This window comes from Phyllobates terribilis, unplaced genomic scaffold, assembly GCF_046119375.1.
Source record: "Phyllobates terribilis strain yellow unplaced genomic scaffold, ASM4611937v1 Scaffold_8__6_contigs__length_399053987, whole genome shotgun sequence".
Classification (NCBI taxonomy): domain Eukaryota; kingdom Metazoa; phylum Chordata; class Amphibia; order Anura; family Dendrobatidae; genus Phyllobates; species Phyllobates terribilis.
The window spans coordinates 296,466,566-296,493,402 of NW_027362768.1; the positions used below are offsets into that span (position 1 = coordinate 296,466,566).

Genomic DNA, 26,837 nt, shown 5'->3' on the forward strand with positions numbered 1-26,837 from the left:
ACTTCTTCAGCTCAGGCGCCCTGTTATTGGCATACTCGTCTGCCAGGGCGGCTGTAGCAGAAGCCCCTGTTGGTTTTCGGTCACGGAGGAACTGTCGGAGGTCCTCTGGGCAGTTCCACAAGAACTGCTCCGTGACGAACAGTTCCTGGACCTCCTGGCGGGTAGTAAGCGCTAGACCCGAGGTCCAGTGCTCTGCGGCTCTCAACAGCGCCCGCATATGATCGGTCCAGGTGTCCTTGGGGCCACGCAGCAGGCTCCGGAACTTCTGGCGGTACGACTCGGGAGTGAGGTTGTACTGCCGGATCAGGGCCCGCTTGATGCAGTCGTAGTTCTGTACCTCCCCGGCAGGTAAGTCCCCCAAGGCATCCAGGGACTTACCCCTCAAACGGGGGGTCAGGTATCTGGCCCACTGATCCCGGGCCAGATGGTGCTGAAGACAGGTCCGTTCAAATGCCACCAGAAAGGAGTCCAGGTCCCCATCCTTCTCCAGTAGAGGGAAGTCCTCAGCTCGGACTTTGGACGACTTGGTCTCCTGATGGGTTGGTTGCTCTAGCGGAAGCCCCCGCTGGGCCAGGTCCAGTTGGTGCTGGCGCTCCGCAGCTCGCTCTGCACGCTCCGCAGCCTCCCGGCGCTCTGCAGCTTCACGCTCCGCAGCCTCCCGGCGCTCTGCAGCTTCACGCTCCGCAGCCCGCTCCGCAGCCCGCTCCGCAGCCCGCTCTGCACGCTCCTCCTCCGCTGCCTTCTCTGATGCTGCCAGGAGGGTTTTGTAGACGGCATCGCCATGAGACTGGAGACTTGCCATAGCCGCTTGTAAAAGGGCTTGTGATCTGGACAGGCTGGGCTGGGTAGGTGGTGGGCAGCCCACTGCGGGACCGTATACTGGGGACTGGCTCCCTGAGGTGCCCGGGCTGGACTCCTCCTCGCCATGAGTAACAATGTCCTCCCCTCCTGCCACACGGACCGTAGCATTAGCCTCTTGCAGGGTCTTGCTCCTGGTGCCGTCTGCCATCTTGGTAACCGACACCGCTGCAACCCTGAGTTTGCACACACCTTGTTATACTTTTAGCCTGACCGTCTAACGTTGGGCTGACCTTAAGACTCCAGCAGTGGAAGTTACCACTGGCAGTCTTTAGTGCCTGGGAGTAGGGGTCCCACAACACTATTATTCTGCAATCCCACCGCTGCCACCAATGTGATGAAAGCCGGCCGGTGGGTGCAGCTCTCTGGCGCCCCCTTACCTCTCAGGTCAGTCAAGGTACTGCACCTAGAGAAAGTAGTGCCAGGTAGTTGCAACCAGCGCAGGGAACACGGTAGTGTGTTATCCCTTCAACGTCACTACACAGCACAACTCGCTAGCGCCCTCTTAGCCTCAGGTCAGTCAAGGAACTGCACCTAGGATAAGCGGTCGCCAGAGAGACTGTCCTGTAACCTACTGGGTATCGGGGCCCTCTGTAGTGAGGGCGGTATATATATCTTCCTTGGCCGCGCCAGGAATATATATATCTGAACCTCCGACCGTCACTACCAGCCTTCCCCAATCCCCAGTTGGTATGCTGCCACCAGTCCCTATTTTAGATATACGCCCAGTCCGTGAATGGGCCTATATCGGGTCAGGAACCAACCCTGGGTAGCGTTTTTGGCTTGAGCCGAGCTCACACGGACGTGCGTTCGTTATGCAGAATAAAAGGCAGGCCCACAATTACTTGAGGTAATTGATTATAATAATACACTAGATACACGATATACAACTAAATATACACAGGTATAAGGTCAGGCTAAACTATACAACAATGGAATACAACACACAGAATCACCACAGCATATCAGTTACCGGTTTCTTGATTTTCTTGTGACGCAGGGAGAGGATTCTGCGATCGCAGGCACGGTTCTTTGTTACAGGCTGAGGCCTACCACCGCATGGTCAAACTGCTCCTCCCCTTGGTGGCCTCAGCTGGTGCTCAGATGTTCAGCACACCACTCTTGGGTCAAGACTGACTTGTCTCTTGTCTGTCCTGCTATCTTACCTGCCCTGTCCCGCCCACTGCTGGTGAGGTCAGCTGACTCAGTCTCCACCCTCAGGTCTAACTTCGATCAGAAGCCCAAATTCTAAGGAACCCAATAACTTCTTCTGGGATGGTCTCAGGATACCCACAGGGGTTCCCACGGATTCGGGCCGCCGTAACCGACCTTTTGATATCAATTATGATACCATACGGTCCTCAGGAATGGCTCAGCGCTATATCTTGGCTTCCAGAGCACGTACAAACGTCTACCGCGGAGGCTTGTGTGCGCAATGGCTCCGGGACACCGTGATATTTTTTTATTGGCCCATCCCACGCAACATGCGTGTATTTTTCATGTTTCTATATCTTATGCCTCCATGCTTGTGACAGACAAAGAAACTAGTCCTATGGGACAAATGGTCAGTTACAGATGGACGAAGCACCCCCCCCTGCTGGCTGTGTTTCCTCTCGAAGTCTTTGAAGCTCCTAGCATTCAAGTGTTAAGTAGGCCCCGGGGCTTCTTATCTTACAGGAGCCTGGATGGGGGGAAACTATCTAGTTGACGTTTTAACAGAAGGTCCCAAGGGTGGGGGCTGCTGAAGTGTGGCCATCCCTGGATATGATTTATCATTACCAAGATGGCGGCTACAGGTTCATCACAGCATCCTTCTCTGATGCCAGCTTGGTCAGCATGGTACAGCATGTTACTTGTGCACATATTCTTTCTCTTGTCTTTTTCCCAACCTCTGGGACTGCTTTAGGATGTAGTATTTCATTGTGTTCCTCAATGACATTGCAGTGAGTTTCAGGTTGTATTGCAGCTAAGGGAAAGGCAACTGTATATAAATCATCTGCTGTAGTGAGAGGGAAAGAGCTTGTGAGTGATTTATTTTAAGTGTGATTTGGCTTAAGTGTGTGACTTGTGATTCAGTGACTTTGGATTCCGGGAATTTAGAAGGTAGTAACCTGTACTGAATCACTATTTGTATTTACTTGTTTATTTACTTATTAATATTTCTGTCTTGTGTAATGTTCATTAGGAATATGTGCTCCATTACCACTGTACATGTTGTCACAAGTATGAAATCCTTGAACAGCCATTTCAGGGTAAAAATTGCTGTGCATGATGTGAGCATGCTGTACATTTTGAAGCCCAGATACTGGATCTAAATGAACAGCTGGCAACAATGAGATTCATTGACAATATGAAAAGGAGTTTGCTGCTCACTGAGCAGGTGCTAGGTGGGGTAGATGTGAGAGAGGATCATAGTATGGAGCTTCCGGACAGTGAGGCAGCTAGCTTGGTGACAATTAGAAGGTGAGGTAGAGGGAAAAGTGTTACAGAGATTAGTTCCGATCTGGCACACCCCAACAAGATTGAGAAAGCTATATGTGCGAAACGCGCATCGGGGTGCTTGATGGTGGCCCGCCTTATTTCTTTCTGACATGGGTAAGTTTGTCTTAACAGTTGGTGCATGGCTCTGATTGTATGATTAGGTTTCTGGGATAGCTCTGAGAGGCATATGATCACTATTATACCTTGATGATTAGATCTACATACCAATGCACTGTTGCACCTTTGTCGAAGTTTGTATATTGCCAGGCACTAGAATATATACTAGTGTCTTTAATTAGACTGCTTTAATGACTCCTTATCCAGCATTGGGCTAATTGCCACTTTTTGCTTGTAAATCCTTCCTTGTTCTTTCTCTGTGCAGTCTGCTTTACATTACTGCATTTTAATGTGTTCTTTGTTTATAGTATAATTGATTAATGAAGGTAATTAGTTTTATAAATCAGTTGTCAGTGGTATTTTTGGATGCTTTTGCACCCAAATATAGGTTTGTAATTCGTAAAATCCACTTTACCCTACTCTGGGACATTATTTATGGAGAGATTAAACAATTCTATATCTCCAGCCATTATGAATTATATATGTTTTTTGAATATTAGTTTGAGTAAGCTTGAGAAGTTGGCAGAAGTGGGGGGGGGGGGGGGTGCAAGTACAGTGATAGCACTGCTCCAGTGAGACATGTCCTCTGAAAGTCAGGGGAGGGTCTATTCCAGTAAATGGGTAAATATGAGCACAGTGTAGGTCAAACAGGTGCTATGGAACAGATAGGTCAATCTGTCACAAAGACAGGGATCACTGAACCGTGTGTTGTCTTCCTGGAGCCGAGTTCAGCACATAGCTGTTTGGGTTGACAGGTTACTGGGATCTGTATGGTTTTTTTATATTTCTCCCCGGATTGGAACATATGTTTTTCATTCTCTTTAGCATTTATTTTTCTCCTATTGCTTTTCACACACAAAGTGATTAGCCTTGTGCCTGCAGGAGTGGTATCGCCTACATAGGCTGGGACTATCTGTTTTTCATACATAGCATCATTCTCCTATTGGCATGACGCATGCCCTTGGTGTTGCGTTGAGTCCAACAAGAAACGGATTTTATGGTAAGTACAAAAATCTAATTTGTAAAGGGAAACTGTCATTAGGTTCATGCTGCACGAACCATGATTGGGCAGCATGAAGCAAATGACAGGTTCCTTTTATCTTATTGTGTTAATACATGCTAAGATAGACAAACAGACTGACAGATAAACAAAGGTGGAAAAAAAAGAAGAAATGAAGAGAAAGAGTGAAACACTGCAAGGAATCCTTAACACACGGAGCAAAAACAGCAAGATCAGTTCAAATCTCTAAGATGCCAGAGAAAAAAAACAGAGATAGTGCAGCAGTCCAAAGTGTTAAAAAAAGTGTGGTTTACTCACCGAAGCCTTAGAGGCACGCTACAGAGCTGAAATGTAGACTGTATCTGACCTGCAGAATTTTTCTGTATACTCTGACCTGCTCTAACCTAAGTTTTTTCTTTATAGCTTTATATAAAGTGTGGACCACATATGCTTATTGTTTCTTTCCCCTTTTTATTTTTGCACTTCAGGGCTTTTATAATGAAATTGCAAATCCTACATTGGTTAACATAGAAATGCAGTATCCTGAGAACGCCATCACTGACCTCACTGAGAACAACTTCAGACATTACTTTGAAGGGAGTGAAATTGTTGTTGCCGGACGGGTAACAGATAATGACCTGAACTCATTTACTGTGGATGTAAAGGCTGATGGGGTAAATAAAATTTTACGCTTTAATGCTATAAATGCTACTGTTCAACCAAATGTCATTTCATAGAGAAAGTATCATTGACAACACATAATATCCTTTTTATTTTCTTCCTTTATTGTGAGCAAAATATACCGTACTTGTTGCACATGAAAAAAAGATGTAAATATTTTGGGAAAATTATAATAATTAGATTTAAATGCAATAATTGTTTCTTATGTTTTGTTATACAAACATTTTTATGAATTATTAACTTTAGGGGGAGTAAATATGTTCAAACCAGGTTTTACTACTGGAAAGGCAAAAGTGAACCAGTGCTTTTATACCACTGAAAAACATATCACAACAGTTTTTTTAATATACAAACAAAATGTAGCTGTCAAGCACAAATTGGGAGATACAGTAGTGTTCAAAATAATAGCAGTCCAATATGAGTAACCAGTTTAATCACTGTTTTTGGTATAAATTATATTACCACATGTCAAACAATTTACCAGTTGGTGCAGTAGATTCTAAGAAAACCAACAGACTCCGCATTTATGATCTGCATGTTTTTGAGTCTGTGTATTTGAATAATTAATTGAAAGGGGGTGTGTTCAAAATAATAGCAGTGTGGAGTTCAATAGTGAGGTCAATCATTCTGTGAAGAAGAGGTGTGAATCAGGCAGCCCTTATTTAAGGATGAAGCCAGCACTTGTTGTACATGCATTTCTCCTTGAAAGCCTGAGAAATATGGGTCATTCGAGACATTGTTCAGAAGAACAGCGTACTTTGATTAAAAAGTTGATTGGAGAGGGTAAATCTTATAAAGAAGTGCAGACAATGATAGGCTGTTCAACTAAAATGATCTATAATGCTTTAAAATTGAAATGGAAAGCAAAACCAGAGAGACGTGGAAGAAAACGGAAGACTACCATTCATATCGATAGAAGAATAGCTAGAATGGCAAAGGATCAGGCAATGATCAGCTCCAGGATGATCAAAGACAGTCTCAAGTTACCTGTGAGTACTGTGACAGTTAGAAGACGCCTGTGTGAAGCTAATCTCTTAGCAAAAAGTCCCCACAAAATCTCACTGTTAAAAAATAGACATGTACTGAAGCGGATACAATTTGCCAAAGAACACATCAACTGGCCTAAAGAGAAATGGAGAAATATTTTGTGTACTGATGAAAGTAAAATTGTTCTTTTTGGGTCCAACGGCCGCAGACAGTTTATCTGACAACCCCCAAACACTAATTCGAGTCACAGTACACTCTGAAGACAGTGGAACATAGTGGTGCAAGCATCATGATATGAGCATGTTTCTCTTACTATTTACCACATACCAGGGATCATGGACCAGTTTGCAAATATTAAAATATTTGAAGAGGTCATGTTGCCTTATGCTGAAGAGGATATGGCCTTGAAAAGGGTGTTTCAACAAGACAATGACCCTAAACACACCAGTAAATGAGCAAAATATTGGTTCCAGTCCAACAAAATTGAGGTTATGGAGTGGCCAGCCCAATCCCTGGACCTTAATCCGATAGAACACTTGTGAGGCAACATCAAAAATGCCATTTCTGAGGTAAAGCCGACAAATGCCAAAAAATTGTGGGTTGTAGTCAGAGCATCCTGGGCTGGAATAACAGTTGACAGGTGCCAGAAGTTGGTTGACTCTATGCAACATAGATGTGAAGCGGTTCTAAAAAACTGTGGGTATACAACTAAATATTAGGTTAGTGATTAACCAGAATGCTAAATGCTGAAAAAAAAAGAGTACATAATGTCAGTTTGTAAAGACAAATGCAGACACTGTTATTTTTTAGAACAGCCCAATGTTCATTTTTTGTTATTTTTTGTAAAGTAGTTAAAAATGATATAAATTTCTCGTTGTGTTTTAAATTAGAAAACAGTGTGTGATGTTCCAAATGCATGGAAATAAAAACTAGTATAAAGATTTTGTGCTTAAATTATGTTTTTGAACACACTGCTATTATTTTGATCACTACTGTACTGAGAGCAGTACAGGTAATAATCACTGAGAAAGTCCCAACTCTAACTATTCTGACTATGCCGTAAACTTATCTGGGGGAAAGACAAGCCCAGAATTGCTAAAGCTGATAGGTATACAGAACTATAAGATATATGGTCATATTATAGAAATATACTTACAGAATAATTAAATATTGGTGGTAGGACGACCTGCTTTTTTCTTTGTCTTGGCAGCTGGTAATATATAGCTAGAGTTCCCCATTCCAACTAGTAGTTCTCAAATGGTCATGGATACCATAAAACATTAATTTCAAATTTGAAAAGGGCAGTTTGTTTATTTTTTATTAGCTTAAAAATTAGCCAATAGAGGTTCTTAAAAGAAAAAATAAACAAAGAAAAATCACATGCGCTCACCGCTCCTCCTTGGGATAGGTTCACACAATCGTATAAAAATCATTCAGAGTTTCATCCAGAAAAGTGGGACGATTTTTTTCTCACTTGTCATCTGTGTGTAAGGTGCCCAAGCGAGGTAGTCATGGACGAGCTGTCGCTTCTGCTCTCTTTTGCACCTCAAAGACAAAATGTGCTCCCATCAGGGTGTGCTGCAGTGTATGTGGTGTTTCCCACTTACTTCTGACCTTCAGGCCTCTTCTGGAACCAGGAATTCCTCTTCTGGAACCAGGGCAGATTCACAGACAGAATGTCTCCCCTGGCACCCATGTGTATCTTAAGGTTCCCAGGCCGGCAAAGGGGACTTGTGCTGAGGGGTTCTCTGGCAATCCACTGCCTGAGATTTTCGGCCCATGTTGTCCCTAGCAGTCCCTGACTAAAGTCTGATGCACAGGCACATGCGGCTCCGGCCGTACACAGTGAAGCTGGGAGCTTCCCTGCGCACAAGCGAAGGGAGCCGCTCGTCACAGCGCAAGTTCAGTAAGGTTAAGTTCACACAAAGCATTTTTGATGAGTTTTCGCGGCAGTTTTCCCGCCATGGAAACGCTGCAAAAACGCTTGTTAATAGGTCTGCCAGGTATAACAATGCTAATCCGGAGTGGTAAGCTCACCGGGGATGATCAGCTGATCTTCAGCTGATCAACCCCAGTGACTTCCTGCAACATGTATACTGATAGGAGTGATGTTACACTCCTGTCAGTATACACTGCTGTCTTCTACAGCAGTGACATCAGTGATGGCTGATGTCACTGGTGTAGAAGTGACACGGATCGTCGTGGGACACTCGTTGGCGGTACGTCGACTCATTGACGGCGGACAGGTGAGGGATATGGTTGTTTGGTATTTTACGTTTTTTTCAGGAGATCGAAGGATTCAGGGTAATAAAAAAAATTGTAGAATCGTGTGTTTTTTATTTCATTAAAATACTCTATTCTGGCCATGTCTTTTATTGAAAAAGTGGCGACCATTTTACTATGCGTTTAGTAATGGGGGCGTCTTATAGACACCCTCCATTACTAACCTGGGCTTTACGTCAGCCGCCAATGCAAGGCTGACGTGAACCCCAACCCCATTACCCCACTCGCCACCGCTACAGGGCAGTGGGAAGAGCGAGGCTAAGCGCCAGATTTGGCACATCTTATGGATGCACCATTTCTGGGACTGCTGAGGGGTGATAATAATAGCCGCAGAGGGGGCTAGTATCCATGGCCCCTTCCTTGGCTATTAATATCAGCCCGCAGCTGTCTAGTTTAGCCTTTGCTGGTTAGATTTTATAGGGGGACCCCACGTCAATTTTTTTCTGGAGTCCCCCTGTAATCTACCAGTAAAGGCTAAACAAACAGCTGTGGGCTGATATTAATAGCCAGGGAACATTGTTGGCTAATGGCCCCTTCCCTGGTTACTAATATCAGCCCCCAGCGGTCGGCTTTCCGTCTGCTGGTTATAAAAATGACACGGGAGCTCACACCATTTTTTGAAAAAAAATTTAGGCTCTGTGCCCATGATCCGGACGTAGCGGCGCTTTGGACGCATATTTTTTACTGCGTCCAAAACGTTGCATTCTATTGAACGCAGGTAAATCCACATATGTTCACTGAACCATGCGGATTTATCTCATTCTATACTTTCTATTGGTCAAATTTTTGTTGCAGAGACTAGAGACTCCACAAGAGAAATTGACATGCTGAGGTCCTGAAAAAAGCGCCGCATGTCAGTGTCCACGGGTGACTCACAGCCTCTGATGCACGCATAGGTAACATGGGATTTCTAGAGATCCCATCCACTATGCTGTAACATCTGGACGCTGCGGGTTTGATGCCATATAAACACGCAGCATCAAACCTGCAGCAGCTCCTGATCATGGCCACGTACCCAAACTCACCCGCAGCATGCCAATTTCTGTAGTGGACACGCTAGTCTCCGCTGCAGATTTTGACCAATTAAAGTGTCATTATATGCGGTGCATTCACAAGTACCGACAACAAAAGTGAGACATTAGAACATTGTGTTTTGGACACAACAAAAATATGCTGCGTCCAAAGTGTTGCTTGTTGCTGTTCGTAGGAACATAGCGGCTAACAAACCAGCTGTTAAATGTTAATTATGACCAGGGAAAATGTTTGCAAATGGCATCTTCCCAGACTAAAAATACCAGCTCACAGCATCCGCATAAATTACGTGAATAGAAATGATAATGAAGATTGGATGAATGGGGCTAGCTGACACCCAGCTCTTTTGTTTGGTGATGACAAGGTGTCAATCAGACCTTTTCATGACAAAACCCATTTAAAGTAAAGTAAAGAGTTAAATAAACACAGACACAGAGTAAACACTTTATTTGAACTACAACAGACACATTCTTTAATCATTCAAATTAACCAATATACTCACCCTAGTTCTGATGGTAATCCAAGGTTTAAGCAATGTCCAACCAAGTAACTTTATTTAGCTCCAAAAAGCATTCATTGATGTACAAAAACGCGTCAAAAACGCATAAAAAACGCCCAACCTTTTTTCTGCCAAAGAGATGCAGAAACACTCAGGAAATTTCTGCTTCAATTCTGACTGAATGCGAGGATCACACCACCATGCACATTGCATCACTAACAACGCAATGGGGGCAGTTTACATAGTACATAAGACATGACAGGTTCCCTTTAAGCAAGTTGAAAATGAAATGATCCCTGAAAGGCCTAAAGTTAAATATGACACATTTCCTTTGTATTTTAGGCAAGAAAATATTTATATTTTCATCTTTCACATTTTAAAAATTACAAAAAGGAAAATGGGCCAATGGAAAAGTTTGGGCACCCTGCATGGCTAGTACCTAGTAGCACTCCCTTTTGAAAGTATCACAGCTTGTAAACGATTTTTATAGCCAGCTAACAGTCATTCAATTCAAACCGGCTGGGATAGCATGCCGCTGCAAGATGCTGTGGTAGCCATGCTGGTTCAGTATGCCTTCAATTTTGAATAAATCCCCAACAGTGTCACCAGCAAAGCACCCCCACACCATCACACCTCCTCCTCCATGCTTCACGGTGGGAACCAGGCATGTAGAGTCCATCCGTTCACCTTTTCTGCATCGCACAAAGACACGGTGGTTGGAACCAAAGATCTCAAATTTGGACTCATCAGACCAAAGCACAGATTTCCACTGGTCTAATGTCCATTCCTTGTGTTCTTTAGCCCAAACAAGTCTCTTGTGCTTGTTGCCTGTCCTTAGCAGTGGTTTCCTAGGAGCTATTTTACCATGAAGGCCAACTGCACAAAGTCTCCTCTTAACAGTTGTTGAAGAGTGTAACGGGTCTGGGAGGCGGAACCTCTGAGCAACTTATACAAGGGGGCGGTCCTTGTAAGGAAGCGGGTGGCGACCAGGGAAGACAGGCAGGTAGTCACAGCAGGTGACCGGGACAGTCTCTGGGTAAACGGGCAGGAGGTCACAGCAAGTGACCGGGGCAGTCTCTGGGTGAACGGGCAGGAGGTCACGGCTAGTGACCGGGACAGTCTCTGGGTGAACGGGCAGGAGGTCACGGCAAGTGACTGGGACAGTCTCTGAGTAAAGGGTAGGTACGACCTGTAACGGCTGAGCCTCCAGGTAGGCTAGCAGGTAGATGGCAGATGTGTGCTCCCAGGTGAGCAGGCGAGAGTCTCTGGATAAGCAGGTGGTCACAGCATGTGACGGCGGAGCCTCCAGGTAGGCTAACAGGCAGGTAGCAGATGAGCGCTCCCAGGTGAGTGGGCAAGAGTCTCTGGACTGGCAGGTGGTCACAGCACGTGACGGCGGAGCCTCCAGGTAGGCTAGCAGACAGGTAGCAGATGAGCGCTCCCAGGTGAGCGGGCAAGAGTCTCTGGACTGGCAGGTGGTCACAGCACGTGACGGCGGAGCCTCCAGATAGGCTAGCAGACAGGTAGCAGATGAGCGCTCCCAGGTGAGCGGGCAAGAGTCTCTGGACTGGCAGGTGGTCACAGCACGTGACGGCGGAACCTCCAGGTAGGCTAGCAGGCAGGTAGCAGGTGGGCGCTCCCAGGTGAGCGGGCAAGCTGGTCCATAGACAGACTGACAGGTGTCGGAAGGCAGACCGTCGGACCTCAGGCTAGCAAGCAGGTAAGCGGATAACAGGCAGCAATCAGACAGCAATCTGGCAGGAAACTGGCAGGTAACTCGCAGGTAACTGGAAACGGGACCTCAGGGCTGAAGCAGAGTAGTGAACAGTGCAACAACATTGCTCGGGCACCTCCATTTTGGAGGAGGTGCCTTATATATGGTGAAGTCCTCCGGCCATTGGCCGGGGACTCCTTAGGACGGCGCGCGCGGCCCCTTTAGGAGGGGGGGAGTGCGCGCGCGCGCGCCCTAAGCACCGTGGCCGGGAAGGAGCGCGCGCTGCCAGCAGAGCGGGAGGAGGACGCCGGGCTCGGAGCGGAGAGGTGAGGGGAACAGCGTCCCTGCCTAGCAGAGGGCAGGGACGCCGACGCTACAAAGAGATGTGTCTGCTGCTAGAACTCTGTGTGGCATTGACCTGGTATCTAATCTGAGCTGCTGTTAACCTGCGATTTCTGAGGCTGGTGACTCGGATAAACTTATCCTCAGAAGCAGAGGTGACTCTTGGTCTTCCTTTCCTGGGGCGGTCCTCATGTGAGCCAGTTTCTTTGTAGCGCTTGATGGTTTTTGCAACTGCACTTGGGGACACATTCAAAGTTTGCCCAATTTTTCGGACTGACTGACCTGACCTTCATTTCTTAAAGTAATGATGGCCACTCGTTTTTCTTTACTTAGCTGCTTTTTTCTTGCCATAATACAAATTCTAACAGTCTATTCAGTAGGACTATCAGCTGTGTAACCACCTGACTTCTGCACAACACAACTGATGGTCCCAACCCCATTTATAAGGCAAGAAATCCCACTTATTAAACCTGACAGTGCACACCTGTGAAGTGAAAACCATTTCCGGTGACTACCTCTTGAAGCTCATCAAGAGAATGCCAAGAGTGTGCAAAGCAGTCATCAAAGCAAAAAGGTGGCTACTTTGAAGAACCTAGAATATAAGACATATTTTCAGTTGTTTCACACTTTTTTGTTAAGTATATTTCAAAGTCATGAAAATACAGAAAAATCTTTAAATGAGAAGGTGTGTCCAGACTTTTGGTCTGTACTGTATATATATTTTTTTGAATAAAATACTAAGGAAATGTGTCATCTTTAACTTTAGGCCTTTTAGAAATCATTTCATCTTCAACTTACTTAACTGTTCACAATAACAGTCACTGTGACAAGGGGTGCCCAAACTTTTACATGCCACTGTACTCTGCAATGTAAAAATTTATTTCTGTGAAAATGTTCTGTCTTTTTTAGCTTCTTTTAACTGCTTCAGGTTTACAAAGCCGTGGCCTGACCATGCTCGCTAGTTCACTACCTCAAAAGCATACATATACACAATTAAAGCACCACTCCAGCATTTTGTTTTTCAGCGCTGAAGTGGTGCTTTAAATGTAAGCCCCCTGTCATATACTCACCCTTTGGCACCTTCCCCATTTTTCAGCACTGCTCCGGTTCCACGACACCATCTTGTGAGAGCAGCTTCTCACTGGCTGGAAGTCAGAAACTATGTCACAAGCTCTCAATTTCAAATCTATGAGAGCTAGAACGAGGTTCTCATTGACTTCTATTGAACAGTGACCTCCACACAGCTCCATGAAACACTGGAGCTGCCGGCAGGTCACTTTTCGCCAGAGACTGACCAGAGCGACGCTGGAAAATGATGAAGGCGTTGGCAGGTGAGTATCAAACAGGGGGCACGGGACTAATATTTAAAGCACAACTCCAGCGGTGCAATAAAAAAAAACGGTGGAGTTGTGCTTTAAAAAAAAAAAAAAAAGACGCCAGCTGCAAAACTGCTACTGACACGACCAGAGAGACGACTAAGAACATTCTTCTGGAAAATCGCTGCCAATGTTTTCATGAAGCATCTTCTACAGGGTGGGCCATTTATATGGATACACCTAAATAAAATGGGAATCGTTGGTGATATCAACTTCCTGTTTGTGGCACATTAGTGTATGGGAGGGGGAAAACTTTTCCAGATGGGTGGTGACCATGGCGGCCATTTTGAAGTCGGCCATTTTGGATCCAACTTTATTTTTTTCAATGGGAAGAGGGTCATGTGACACATCAAACTTATTGAGAATTTCATAAGAAAAACAATGGTGTGCTTGGTTTTAACGTAACTTTATTGTTTCATGAGTTATTTACAAGTTTATGACCACTTATAAAATGTGTTCAAAGTGCTGCCCATTGTGTTGGATTGTCAATGCAACCCTCTTCTCCCAATCTTGACACACTGATAGCAACACCGCAGAAGAAATGCTAGCGCAGGCTTCCAGTATCCGTTGTTTCAGATGCTGCACATCTCGTATCTTCACAGCATTGACAATTGCCTTCAGATGACCCCAAAGATAAAAGTCTAAGGGGGTCAGATCACGAGACCTTGGTGGCCATTCAACTGGCCCACGACGACCAATCCACTTTCCAGGAAACTGTTCATGTAGGAATGCTCGGACCTGACACCCATAATGTGGTGGTGCACTATCTTGTTGGAAAAACTCAGGGAATGTGCAATCTTCAGTGCTTAAAGAGGACAACACATCATCATGTAGCAATTTCAGATATCCAGTGGCATTGAGGTTTACATTGATGAAGAATGGCCCCACTATCTTTGTACCCCATATACCACACCATACCATTAATTTTTATGTTCCAACAGTCTTGGAGGGATCTATCCACTGTGGGTTAGTGTCAGACCAATAGCGGTGGTTTTGTTTGTTAACTTCACCATTCGCAAAAAAAGTTTGCCTCATCACTGAACATAATGTTCTGTGTAAACTGCGGGTCCTGTTCCAATTTTTGTTTTGCCCATTCTGTAAATTCAGTGCGCCGATCTGGGTCATCCTCGTTGAGATGCTGCAGCAGCTGGATTTTGTAAGGGTGCCATTTGTAAGTAGCTAATATCCGCCAAAGGGATGTTCGACTGATGCCACTCTCCAGTGACATGCGGCGAGTGTTACGCTGTGGGCTCTTGCTGAATGAAGCTAGGACAGCCACTGATGTTTCTTCATTAGTGACAGTTTTCTTGCGTCCACATTTTGGCCAATCCAACACTGAACCTGTTTCACGAAATTTGGCAAGCAGTTTGCTAACTGTAGCATGGGAGATGGGTGGTCTCGTAGGGTGTCTTGTATTGAAATCTGCTGCAATGACCCGGGTACTGCGTTCACCAAACATCAAGGCAATTTCTATCCGCTCCTCACGTGTTAACCTCTGTGACATGTCAATGGCTGTAAACAAAGAGAAACTTGTAAATAACTCATGAAAGAATAAAGCTACGTTAAAACCAAGCACACCATTGTTTTTTTTATGAAATTCTCAATAAGTTTGATGTGTAACATGACCCTCTTCCCATTGAAAAAAATAAAGTTGGATCCATAATGGCCGACTTCACAATGGCCACCATGGTCACCACCCATCTGGAAAAGTTTTCCCCCTCCCATATACTAATGTGTCACAAACAGGAAGTTGATATCACCAACCATTCCCATTTTATTTAGGTGTATCCATATAAATGGACACCCTGTACTTTAAAAACTCCATACCAGCATCTAAAAGGCATTGTGTGCACATACCCATAAGGTAAAATGCCACCCTGCAGATTTTATTGCTGAAACTTATATAACTGAAAATCGATTTTATTCACATAAATGGGGTTGTTTAAGATGAACGGGAAAAACTTTCTGCAACAAAATCTGCAGCAAATATGTAGCGTGGAAACCTTTATCGTGAAAAATTATTCAGGCTGTTCCCTCTTTAGCCTCAGAAAATTCTGATAATTAGATATCATTTTTACTTTCCTACTAACTACTTTGGACATGTGACTCAAAGTTATTTTTTTAATAGGCTGATGAATCTAAGAAATACAATGAAACTGTTCAACTTCAAAGCGAGGACGACGTGAGCAAGCAGCAGAAATATATCTTTGGTGACTTTACAGAGAGACTCTGGGCATATCTCACTATACAACAGCTATTGGAAAAACGGTATGTGCTTAGGTCAAGTGCATTTTTTAATTAGCTCTTCAAAATTATTGTACCAATTTCTTTGCAGAACTCATCTATCTTAAGAACAGGAGTTTGTATGTTCTCCTCGTGTTTGCATGGGTTTCTCCTGGGTTCTCCGATTTCCTCCCACACTCCAAAGACATACTGATAGGGAATGTAGATTGTGTGAGCCCCAATGGGGACAGTGTCGATAATATCTGTAAATTGTCTGAATTGTAAACGCTTGCGCTACAGTACAGACCAAAAGTTTGGACACACCTTCTCATTTAAAGATTTTTCTGTATTTTCATGACTTTGAAAATTGTACATTCACACTGAAGGCATCAAAACTATGGATTACCATATGTGGAATTATATACTTAACAAAAAAGTGTGAAACAACTGAAAATATGTCTTATATTCTAGGTTCTTCAAAGTAGCCACCTTTTGCTTTGATGACTGCTTTGCACACTTTTGGCATTCTCTTGATGAGCTTCAAGAGGTAGTCACCGGAAATGGTCTTCCAACAATCTTGAAGGAGTTCCCAGAGATGCTTAGCACTTGTTGGCCCTTTTGCCTTCACTCTGCGGTCCAGCTCACCCCAAACCATCTCGATTGGGTTCAGGTCTGGTGACTGTGGAGGCCAGGTCATCTGGAGTAGCACTCCATCACTCTCCTTCTTGGTCAAATAGCCCTTACACAGCCTGGAGGTGTGTTTGGGGTCATTGTCCTGTTGAAAAATAAATGATGGTTCAACTAAACGCAAACTGGATGGAATAGCATGCCCCTGAAAGATGCTGTGGTAGCCATGCTGGTTCAGTATGCCTTCAATTTTGAATAAATCCCCAACAGTGTCACCAACAAAGCCCCCCTACACCATCACACCTCCTCCTCCATGCTTCATGGCGGGAACCAGACATGTAGAGTCCATCCGTTCACCTTTTCTGTGTCGCACAAAGACATGGTGGTTAGAACCAAAGATCTCAAATTTGGACTCATCAGACCAAAGCACAGATTTCCACTGGTCTAATGTCTATTCCTTGTGTTCTTTAGCCCAAACAAGTCTCTTCTGCTTGTTGCCTGTCCTTAGCAGTGGTTTCCTAGCAGCTATTTTACCTTGAAGGCCTGCTGCACAAAGTCTCCTCTTAACAGTTGTTGTAGAGATGTGTCTGCTGCTAGAACTCTGTGTGGCATTGACCTGGTCTCTAATCTGAGCTGCTGTTAACCTGCGATTTCTGAGGCTGGTGACTCGGATAAACTTATCCTCAGAAGCAGAGGTGACTCTTGGTCTTCCTTTCCTGGGGCGGTCCTCATGTGAGCCAGTTTCTTTGTAGCGCTTGATGGTTTTTGCAACTGTACTTGGGGACACATTCAAAGTTTGCCCAATTTTTCGGACTGACTGACCTTTATTTCTTAAAGTTGTGATGGCCACTCGTTTTTCTTTACTTAGCTGCTTTTTTCTTGCCATAATACAAACTCTAACAGTCTATTCAGTAGGACTATCAGCTGTGTATCCACCAGACTTCTGCACAACACAACTGATGGTCCCAACCCCATTTATAAGGCAAGAAATCCCACTTATTAAACCTGACAGGGCACACCTGTGAAGTGAAGACCATTTCCGGTGACTACCTCTGGAAGCTCATCAAGAGAATGCCAAGAGTGTGCAAAGCAGTCATCAAAGCAAAAGGTGGCTACTTTGAAGAACCTAGAATATAAGACATATTTTCAGTTGTTTCACACTTTTTTGTTAAGTATATAATTCCACATGTGTTAATTCATAGTTTTGATGCCTTCGGTGTGAATGTACAATTTTCAAAGTCATGAAAATATAGAAAAATCTTTAAATGAGAAGGTGTGTCCAAACTTTTGGTCTGTACTGTATATCAATAAAAATATTATTATTATAATTATTAAGAGCAGGGCTTTGCAATGTGCTCCTTTCAGTGAAGAGATGGTCGGAATTTCCATACAAATGATTGAGAATTGCGACCACCTCTGCATTAACAGCAGCATGAATCAAGGCCATGTTCCCCAGACAGATGCTGGTCCACTTGGTGGGATCCTGTGGATATTTTTTATAAGTGCATGAAAAGGTGACACCCCTTTACAGGGAACCTATCAACTGCCCTAACCTCCGTAAATCACCACCATGACTATATAGCAACCTTTCCCTGAATTCTAATGAGCCCATTTATGTGGCTTAACAATTGCTGAATTAATATAAAATTTACTTTAAAGCTGTGTTCTCACTATGCAGATTGACTATTTGGGGAGTGGGGGAGGGGCATTGATTACCCCATACTAATGCTACTTCTAATAATGTAAGCATGCTCTCTGGGCATGAGCGACATGATTTGAAAGAGTGACATCACCACCGGCTCTTTGCAGATATCGCACATGCGCATGATGCTCTCCGTTCCGGAGAATGCACAATGAAGCCAGGTGTACATTCCCGGTTTCAGCAGTAATGCCGGACTCGTATAGTCGCAAAGAAGCTCCGCATTTACCAGCAAAAAAAAGGTTTTACAGCCCCCATATGCCACTAATAAAACACAAAATCCATTAATGATAACTATATTTAAACTGACATTTTTGAGTTACAGGGATTAGCCCACGGTAATCAACGCCATTCCCGACTAATCGGCTACTAATTTGCATAGCGCGAGTGCAACTTCAAAGTTAATTTTACATTAATTCCGTGATCGCTATGTCACATAAAGGGGTTTCTTAGAATGTAGAGAATAATAATAATCTTTATTTATATAGCGCCAACATATTTTGCAGCGCTTTACAATTCAGAGGTTCATATACAACAGTCATAAGTAACAAATAAAGATAATACAATAAGTAAAGCAAAAATTAAGATGACCCTGCTCGTAAGAGCTTACAATCTACGGTGAGGTGGGGGTGACACAAAGTACAGGTACATATTTACCATGATAGTCCAGCCATCTTGAGGGATTGGAGGATAGATAAAGGCTGCATGAGCGAGTCACCAGCCAATATTTATAGTGCTTCTGGGTGCGGTGAAGTTTGATGGAGAATTATGTTCAGAGAACTAGTGGATGGGCTATATATAGAGGGACATTGATTAGGGAACATGATAGGCCGCCCTAAACAGATGTGTCTTTAGGGAGCGCCTATAACTGTGTAAGTTGTGGTTCATCCTAATTTCTTAGGGTAGCGCATTCCAAAGAATAGGTGCAACTCGGGAGAAGTCTTGGAGCTGGGAGTGGGAGGTACAGATTAGTGCGAATGTTAGTCGAAAATCACCTGAGGAGTGTAGAGAACGGATAGGCCGATGAACATTCGCAGTTTCACTGTACCGTCCGTGTGTACTTACACGTGGATGGCTTAATCTTTGAGACAAGCATATGCTACTGGCAGGATCAACCAGGTACATACTTGATAGCGATTTAGGGGGTCTAGGTCAGATGACAACTTCCCATAAACTACTTAATGACTAGCTCCATGCATGTACAGCATTTGTCAGGAGCAAGTGTATGGAGCGTGCCCCATTCCCAGGAAATGAAGGATATGCTATTCAACCTTCATCTGCCTCTAACACCCTTTGCTGGAGTTTCGATCTGACCGCTGTTGGAAATCTGTTAAATGACACGGTAAATCTTTGATATTAGCAATTACAGCAAGTTACATAGGAGCACACTGATTCACATTGACCACCTCAAACATAATTGTAGGGTGCCAATGTGTGGCCTTGCCAGCTGAGAGTCCACTGAAGACCCACATGCCTGTCATGACGGTGCTCCTATGAATACTAGTCCATAATTATTACTATATATTGCATTACAGTTGAAATGCAGTATATAATATAGACAGATGATCAAAAGTTTATGTCCTTTAAAGAAACTAAAAAAAAGTAAAGAAATAAAAGGTTTTAAAAAATATATTTATAAAAAAAAAATTAAATAAACATTTGGTATCTACAGATCTATTAAAGTCTGGTCAGTCAAAATATCAAATTACTAGATGGGGGCCCGATTCTAACGCATCGGGTATTCTAGAATATGTATGCGGCCGACCGGGCGTAATCAGCAGAGCGGTGTTTAAATTTGGCGCCAATAATGCTGATTGGTTGCGGCCGGCGGTTGCGACCAATCAGCAGAGCGGTATTTAAATTTGGCGGCAATAATGGTTGGTCACGGCTGCAACCAATTAGCAGAGCGGTGTTTAAATGTGGCGCCAATAATGCTGATTATTCGTGACCGTTAACCGCGACCAATCAGCAGAGTGGTGTTTAAATTTGGTGGCAATATCGCTGATTGGTTGCGGCCGGCCACCGCGACCAATCAGCAGAGAGTTGTTTAAATTTGGCGCCAATATTGCTGATTGGTGGCGGCTGGCAACCGCGACCAATCAGCAGAGCGGTGTTTAAATGTGGCGCCAATCTCGCTGATTGGTCGTGGCTGGCGTCCGCGACCAATCAGCTGAGCGTTGTTTAAATTTGGCGCCAATCTTGCTGATTGTTTGCAGTTGGCGTCCGCGACCAATCAGCAGAGCGTTGTTTAAATTTGACGCCAATCTCGCTGATTGGTCGCGGCTAGCAACCGCGACCAATGAGCAGAAGGCTGTTTACATTTGGCGCCAATGTCGATGATTGTTCGCGCCTGGCGTCCGCGACCAATCAGCAGAGCGTTGTTTAAATTTGGCGCCAATCTCGCTGATTGGTCGTGACTGGCAGCCGCGACCAATCAGCAGAGCGTTCTTTAAATTTGGCGCCAATCTCGCTGATTGGTCGCGGCTGGAGTCCGCGACCAATCTTCAGAGCGTTGTTTAAATTTGGCGCCAATCTCGATGATTGTTCGCGCCTGGCGTCCGCGACCAATCAGCAGAGCGTTCTTTAAATTTGGCGCCAATGTCACTGATTGGTCGCGGCTGGAGTCCGCGACCAATCTTCAGAGCGTTGTTTAAATTTGGCGCCAATCTCGCTGATTGGTTGCGGCTGGAGTCCGCGACCAATCTTCAGAGCGTTGTTTAAATTTGGCGCCAATCTCGATGATTGTTCGCGCCTGGCGTCCACGACCAATCAGCAGAGCGTTCTTTAAATTTGGCGCCAATGTCACTGATTGGTCGCGTCTGGCAGCCGCGACCAATCAGCATAGCGTTCTTTAAATTTGGCGCCAATCTCTCTGATTGGTCGCGGCTGGAGTCCGCGACCAATCAGCAGAGCGTTGTTTAAATTTGGCGCCAATCTCTCAGATTGGTCGCGGCTGGAGTCCGCGACCAATCAGCAGAGCGTTGTTTAAATTTGGCGCCAATCTCGATGATTGTTCGCGCCTGGCGTCCGCGACCAATCAGCAGAGCGTTGTTTAAATTTGGCGCCAATCTCGCTGATTGGTCGCGGACGCCAGCTGCGACCAATCAGCAGAGCGTTGTTTAAATTTGGCGCCAATCTCTCAGATTGGTCGCGGCTGGAGTCCCCGACCAATCAGCAGAGCGTTGTTTAAATTTGGCGCCAATCTCGATGATTGTTCGCGCCTGGCGTCTGCGACCAATCAGCAGAGCGTTGTTTAAATTTGGCGCCAATCTCGCTGATTGGTCGCCACTGGCAGCCGCGACCAATCAGCAGAGCGTTCTTTAAATTTGGCGCCAATCTCGCTGTTTGGTCGCGGCTGGAGTCCGCGACCAATCTTCAGAGCGTTGTTTAAATTTGGCGGCAATCTCGCTGATTGGTCGCGGCTGGCAGCCGCGACCAATCAGCAGAGCGTTCTTTAAATTTGGCACCAATCTCGCTGATTGGTCGCGGCTGGCGTCCGCGACCAGTCAGCGGAGCGTTGTTTAAATTTGGCGCCAATCTTGATGATTGTTCACGTCTGGCGTCCACGACCAATCAGCAGAGCGTTGTTTAAATTTGGCGCCAATCTCGCTGATTGGTCTCGTCTGGCAGCCGCGACCAATCAGCAGAGCGTTGTTTAAATTTGACGCCAATCTCTCTGATTGGTCGCGGCTGGAGTCCGCGACCAATCAGCAGAGCGTTGTTTAAATTTGGCGGCAATCTCGCTGATTGGTCGCGGCTGGCAGCCGCGACCAATCAGCAGAGCGTTCTTTAAATTTGGCACCAATCTCGCTGATTGGTCGCGGCTGGCGTCCGCGACCAGTCAGCGGAGCGTTGTTTAAATTTGGCGCCAATCTTGATGATTGTTCGCGTCTGGCGTCCGCAACCAATCAGCAGAGCGTTGTTTAAATTTGGCGCCAATCTCGCTAATTGGTCTCGTCTGGCAGCCGCGACCAATCAGCAGAGCGTTGTTTAAATTTGGCGCCAATCTCTCTGATTGGTCGCGGCTGGAGTCCGCGACCAATCAGCAGAGCGTTGTTTAAACTTTGCGCCAAGATCACTGATTGGTCGGATGCGGAGACCGCGACCAATCAGCGAATCGTATTGGTGATGACAGGGGAGCGGAATCATATTGGTGAGGACCGGGGAGCACCGCTGCCTGTGCGGCTACTTCCACTGCGAGAAGTCAGGAGATGAGCGACTGCTCGCAGCAGAAGTATCCTGACCCGAGGCGCCGCTCCCCGGTCCTCCCTTGACACGCTAGCCGCTGATCTCCCGACAGTAGCCGCATAGTGTTACTAAGGTCCGGACATTTGTGTTCAAAATCGCCGATTTGGGCGCCAAATTTAAATATCGGCCGCGACCAATCACCGATCTTGGCGCCACATTTAAACACCGCTGTGCTGATTGGTCGCGGACGCTATTTAAATGTGGCGCCCAAATCGGTGATTGGTCGCGGGCAGCGTCCGCGACCAATCAGCACAGCAGTGTTTAAATGTGGCGGCCAAATCTGTGATTGGTCGCGGGATTTGTGTGCCACATTTAAATAGCGGCCGCGACCAATCACCGATCTTGCAGAGACATTTAAACACCGCTGTGTTGAATGGTCGCCGACGCCGCCCGCGACCAATCACCGATTTGGGCGCCACATTTAAATAGCGTCCGCGACCAATCAGCACAGCAGTGTTTAAATGTGGCGGCCAAATCTGTGATTGGTCGCGGGATTTGTGTGCCACATTTAAATAGCGGCCGCGACCAATCACCGATCTTGCAGAGACATTTAAACACCGCTGTGCTGATTGGTCGCCGACGCCGCCCGCGACCAATCACCGATTTGGGCGCCACATTTAAATAGCGTCCGCGACCAATCAGCACAGCGGTGTTTAAATGTTGCACCAAGATCGGTGATTGGTCGCGGCGAGAGATCGCGACCAAACAGCGAATCGTATTGGTGAGGACCGGGGAGCGCCGCTGTCTGTGCGGCTACTTCCGCTGCGAGAACCCGAACCCGGGACATGAGCGGGCGCTCGCAGCATTAGTATCCCGACCCGCAGCGCCGCTCCCCGGTCCTCCTTTCCGCATGGAGGTCAGCGCCGCTGCCTGTGCGGCTACTTCCGCTGCGAGAACCCGTGACATGAGCGGGCGCTCGCAGCAGAAGTATTCCAACCCGCAGCGCCGCTCCCCGGTCCTCCCTTCACACCCTAGCCGCATGGAGGTCAGCGCCGCCGGCGGTCGGGAGATGAGCTCCTCGCGCCGTTCATCTGCCGGCTGCATCGCCGCTGAGCTCCGTCCCGCAGATGAGCCGCTAACAGCCGCCATCTTTTTTCAGAAATCCCACGGCGCTGATTGGCCGCTGCCGGACCAATGAGCGACGAGGGATTTCCAGGACAGACAGACAGAAAGACAGACAGACAGACGGGATAAGACGATTATATATATAGATTATGTTTGGTAAATGATCAATAAAAACTGTGAAGAGTAAAAAAAAAACTAAATACCAGAATGTGTTTTTCAGTTGTTACTACTCTGCAAAAAAAAGCAAAAAGAAATATCAAAATGTTGTATCTACCCTAAAATGATATCAATAAAAACGTCAGCTTGCCGCACAAAACAAAAGACCTCATAAAACTCTATCAACTGAAAAATGAAAACATTACGGGTCTCACAAAATGTAAACACTTTTTTTTTTTAATCTGTACATGACTGCAAAGTTTTGAATCCCGACTGTGTGCAGTGTGCATGCTGCCAGGATTCACAAGCTTTCATATATCCACAAGTATAAAATCTGCATACACACAGTCACATGCCGATTAGATGTACTCAATCAATTCACTTGTATTGAGAGAGGACGTCTGGTTGGAATATGACCAGAAGTATGTAAATTGCATATTTGCTGTCACGTGACACCCCCCTACAATATTACCTGTGATGCCTGAAACCGTGTGCACCACATACATTGTCAGGATTCAGAAGTCTGCAGTCACACAGAGTGACTGCAGAGTTTTATCAGAAGACTGGACAACCCCTTTGATCTCTACACCATGTTTTAGAAAAAGTGAGCCATTAAACATACTGAAGATAACTAATTGAAAAATATATATTATAATATTATATCTAATATTATATCTAATATCAAATTAATATAATATAAATAGTGGAAAAAAACAAATGAACTAATAAAGTTATCATTGTATTTATTTCACACACTTGAAAAAAGTGTCATAACCTGTCATGTTAAATATATCAGATTACAGGCAGTGTGTTAACGAGCAGGACATAATGAACTGAACACATGTTCATCATGCATACACATGTATGCATGATGAATGAATATTCAACCTCATTCAGACGTCCAGTTTTTTGCGCATGAGAAAAACTGATCGATTATTTTGATCAGAGTGTGGTATGAGTGACATCCAATTTTCTCATACATGAAGAAATTTAAAAAAAATGTCTCCACCTTCTTCATTCTGACAATCCATGAAAATTGGACCAGACTCGGATGTCATCCAAGTGCCGTCCGATTTTTCCACGGACCCATTGACTTTTATTGCAGATTTTGATCCTATCCTCAGATCAAAATCAGACATTTTCTGTGGAACACTCGGTCCGAAGAAACAATCAGGCATGTGAATGGTCTCATAGAATATCACAGGTCCGAGTGATATCCATGAACCGCACGGGTAGCACTTCTATGCAAAAATTGGACGTCTGAATGAGGTCTTAGAAGGAGTTTTATAGAGTAGCTTTTAGAGCTGAGAAGGTGTCAGTTGAAGAGATGAGCGAACCAGAACTTAAAAGTTTAGGGTTCGTACCAGACAGTTAGTGTCTGGTGCTAAACGCCAAACATGGACTTCTCCCGGACGTCCGTTGCAGAGAGAGAAAGAGAATTTTCCAACTCAAAAGTTCGGCTCCCCATTATTTTCAATAGGGTTCGGGATCTGGTTCAAGTTTGGGTACCCGAACCATACCGTGGAATAAAGTTCGGGGACCAGAACCCGGACTTTCACGGTTCCTCTCATCCCTAGTCAGTTGTAGAGTACTATCGAGCTGACACCCACCTACAATTGTTGTGACAGTTCCCAATTTTTATTGCTGTAGATTACCTCCCTAAATTGTGTGATCAATAGTAGCTCTAGCATCTAAGCAGTTAGAAAGAGGAGGACTTCTGCTGATGGGTCAGATGAACGCACCCAAACCTGACATCGTTTAATAGGAGATTTCTTGCAGGACAATACACTGCAGTACCCAAGTATTGTAGTGTATTATACCAGAGGTCAAACATTCACAAGTTCAAGACTAAGGAAAATGAAAACCAAAGTTTTACAATAAATTGTGTTTATCTGTAAAAAAAAATAAAAAATTTAAAAATACAACAGGTTTGATATTGCTGCCTTCATAAAAGTCCAAACTATTATAATATTACTGTATGTATCCACTATGACAAATGTCTTAAAATTATGAAAAAATAAAAATGAAAAAAATAAATAAAAATGTTAATGTTGCTGATTTTCAGCCACCTTAACTCCCAGATATAATGAAATAAAGAGTGATTAAAAAGATACTTCAAAACATTACTAATAAGAACTATAGCTGTCTTCACAACAAGCAAGCCCGCATACAGCTCTATTGATGGAAAACTAAATAAGTAATTAGCTACAGAATATGGTGTCAAATTTTTGTTTTAATTTTTTATTATTTCAAAAGTAGTAAAACAAAGTAATGAGACACAAATATATAACTTTGGAATTGTTACAACTGTACGCTCCTGTAGAATAAAGCTAACATGTAATTTTTATCAGCAAAGTGAACTCCATAAAAAAAATACAATGTTGTTTATTTTTTTGTTTTTTCAATTTCGTCCCACAGAGATATATTTTTTTACTGTTTTATTATGTATTATATGGTAAACTAATTGGTTCCATTAGAATTCTAATAAAAAAAAACAAGCCCCTATTTGGCTATGCCAACATAGGAATAAAAAATGTAGCACTTTTCGACGACAGGGATGAAAAACAAAAATGAAAAAACAAAGACTGGAAGTAAAGTGGAAGTGAATAACATACAGATTTTTTTTCCCTTAAAACGGTACAACTTGCTATCTGTTATAGGTGCAATGACATGGGGATTGACAGCTAGTGGGCACTGTATGACCTCTGATACAATGAAGGTTGTCAATCATTGACTAACACCTCCCACTGGACTCATAAGCTCAGATCATCTATGTAACTAAATCAAATAAAAGTTATATAGAAACATTTGCTACAAAACTATAAATCCATCTACTCAACCTGCTCTGTAATCCACGGACTGCCAATGGGAAAGTATGCTCAACTTGAAAGGTTTACTTTAGCTATTTTGGTCTTTTTAAATATATAGTATAGGTGTTTTTTTTTCACAAAATAGTATATGTGGTGAGTAACATAATTATTTTGATAACTGTTTGGGTTTCTGAAATTATTTTGCTTAATTTAAGGATTTACGCGGACCCATCAGAAAAAGCAAATCTTACAGCGCAGGCACTGGAGTTGTCCCTGAAGTTCAAGTTTGTGACTCCATTAACATCGATGGTAGTTACAAAACCAGAGGAAAAAGGCAAAGATGAAGAAACGTTAATAGCTGATAAACTTGTGGAAGGTAGGAGGAATAATCAAAATACTGTAAATAACTATTTCTAGGCAATTACAGTATATAATGTCAGCTTTAAATAAAGGTTAACATACACTTTAAAAATTACTCAATTTTTTTAGAATGTGTGACGATATTGGTTCAAGGGATCTCCATCTCTTAAATCATGTTGTATTTATTACATTTACTTTGCAAGCTAGAAAATATTGCAATGTAAATGTGTTAATAGGTGTCTATTAGTCAGATGTAATAAGTCAGTATACCGTAATAGC

The 26,837-nt window shown here is 44.3% G+C and overlaps 1 protein-coding gene across 1 annotated transcript in view; it reads left to right on the top strand.

Moving 5' to 3' along the window:
- The window catches only part of LOC141157341 (inter-alpha-trypsin inhibitor heavy chain H3-like), a 308,234-nt gene that overhangs the window by 227,645 nt on the left and 53,752 nt on the right, over positions 1-26,837 (top strand). The window contains exons 12-14 of the mRNA XM_073644460.1: positions 4,945-5,130; positions 15,499-15,638; positions 26,414-26,574. Of these exons, the coding sequence (XP_073500561.1) occupies positions 4,945-5,130; positions 15,499-15,638; positions 26,414-26,574 (487 nt within the window). The remainder of the gene's footprint in view (positions 1-4,944; positions 5,131-15,498; positions 15,639-26,413; positions 26,575-26,837) is intronic.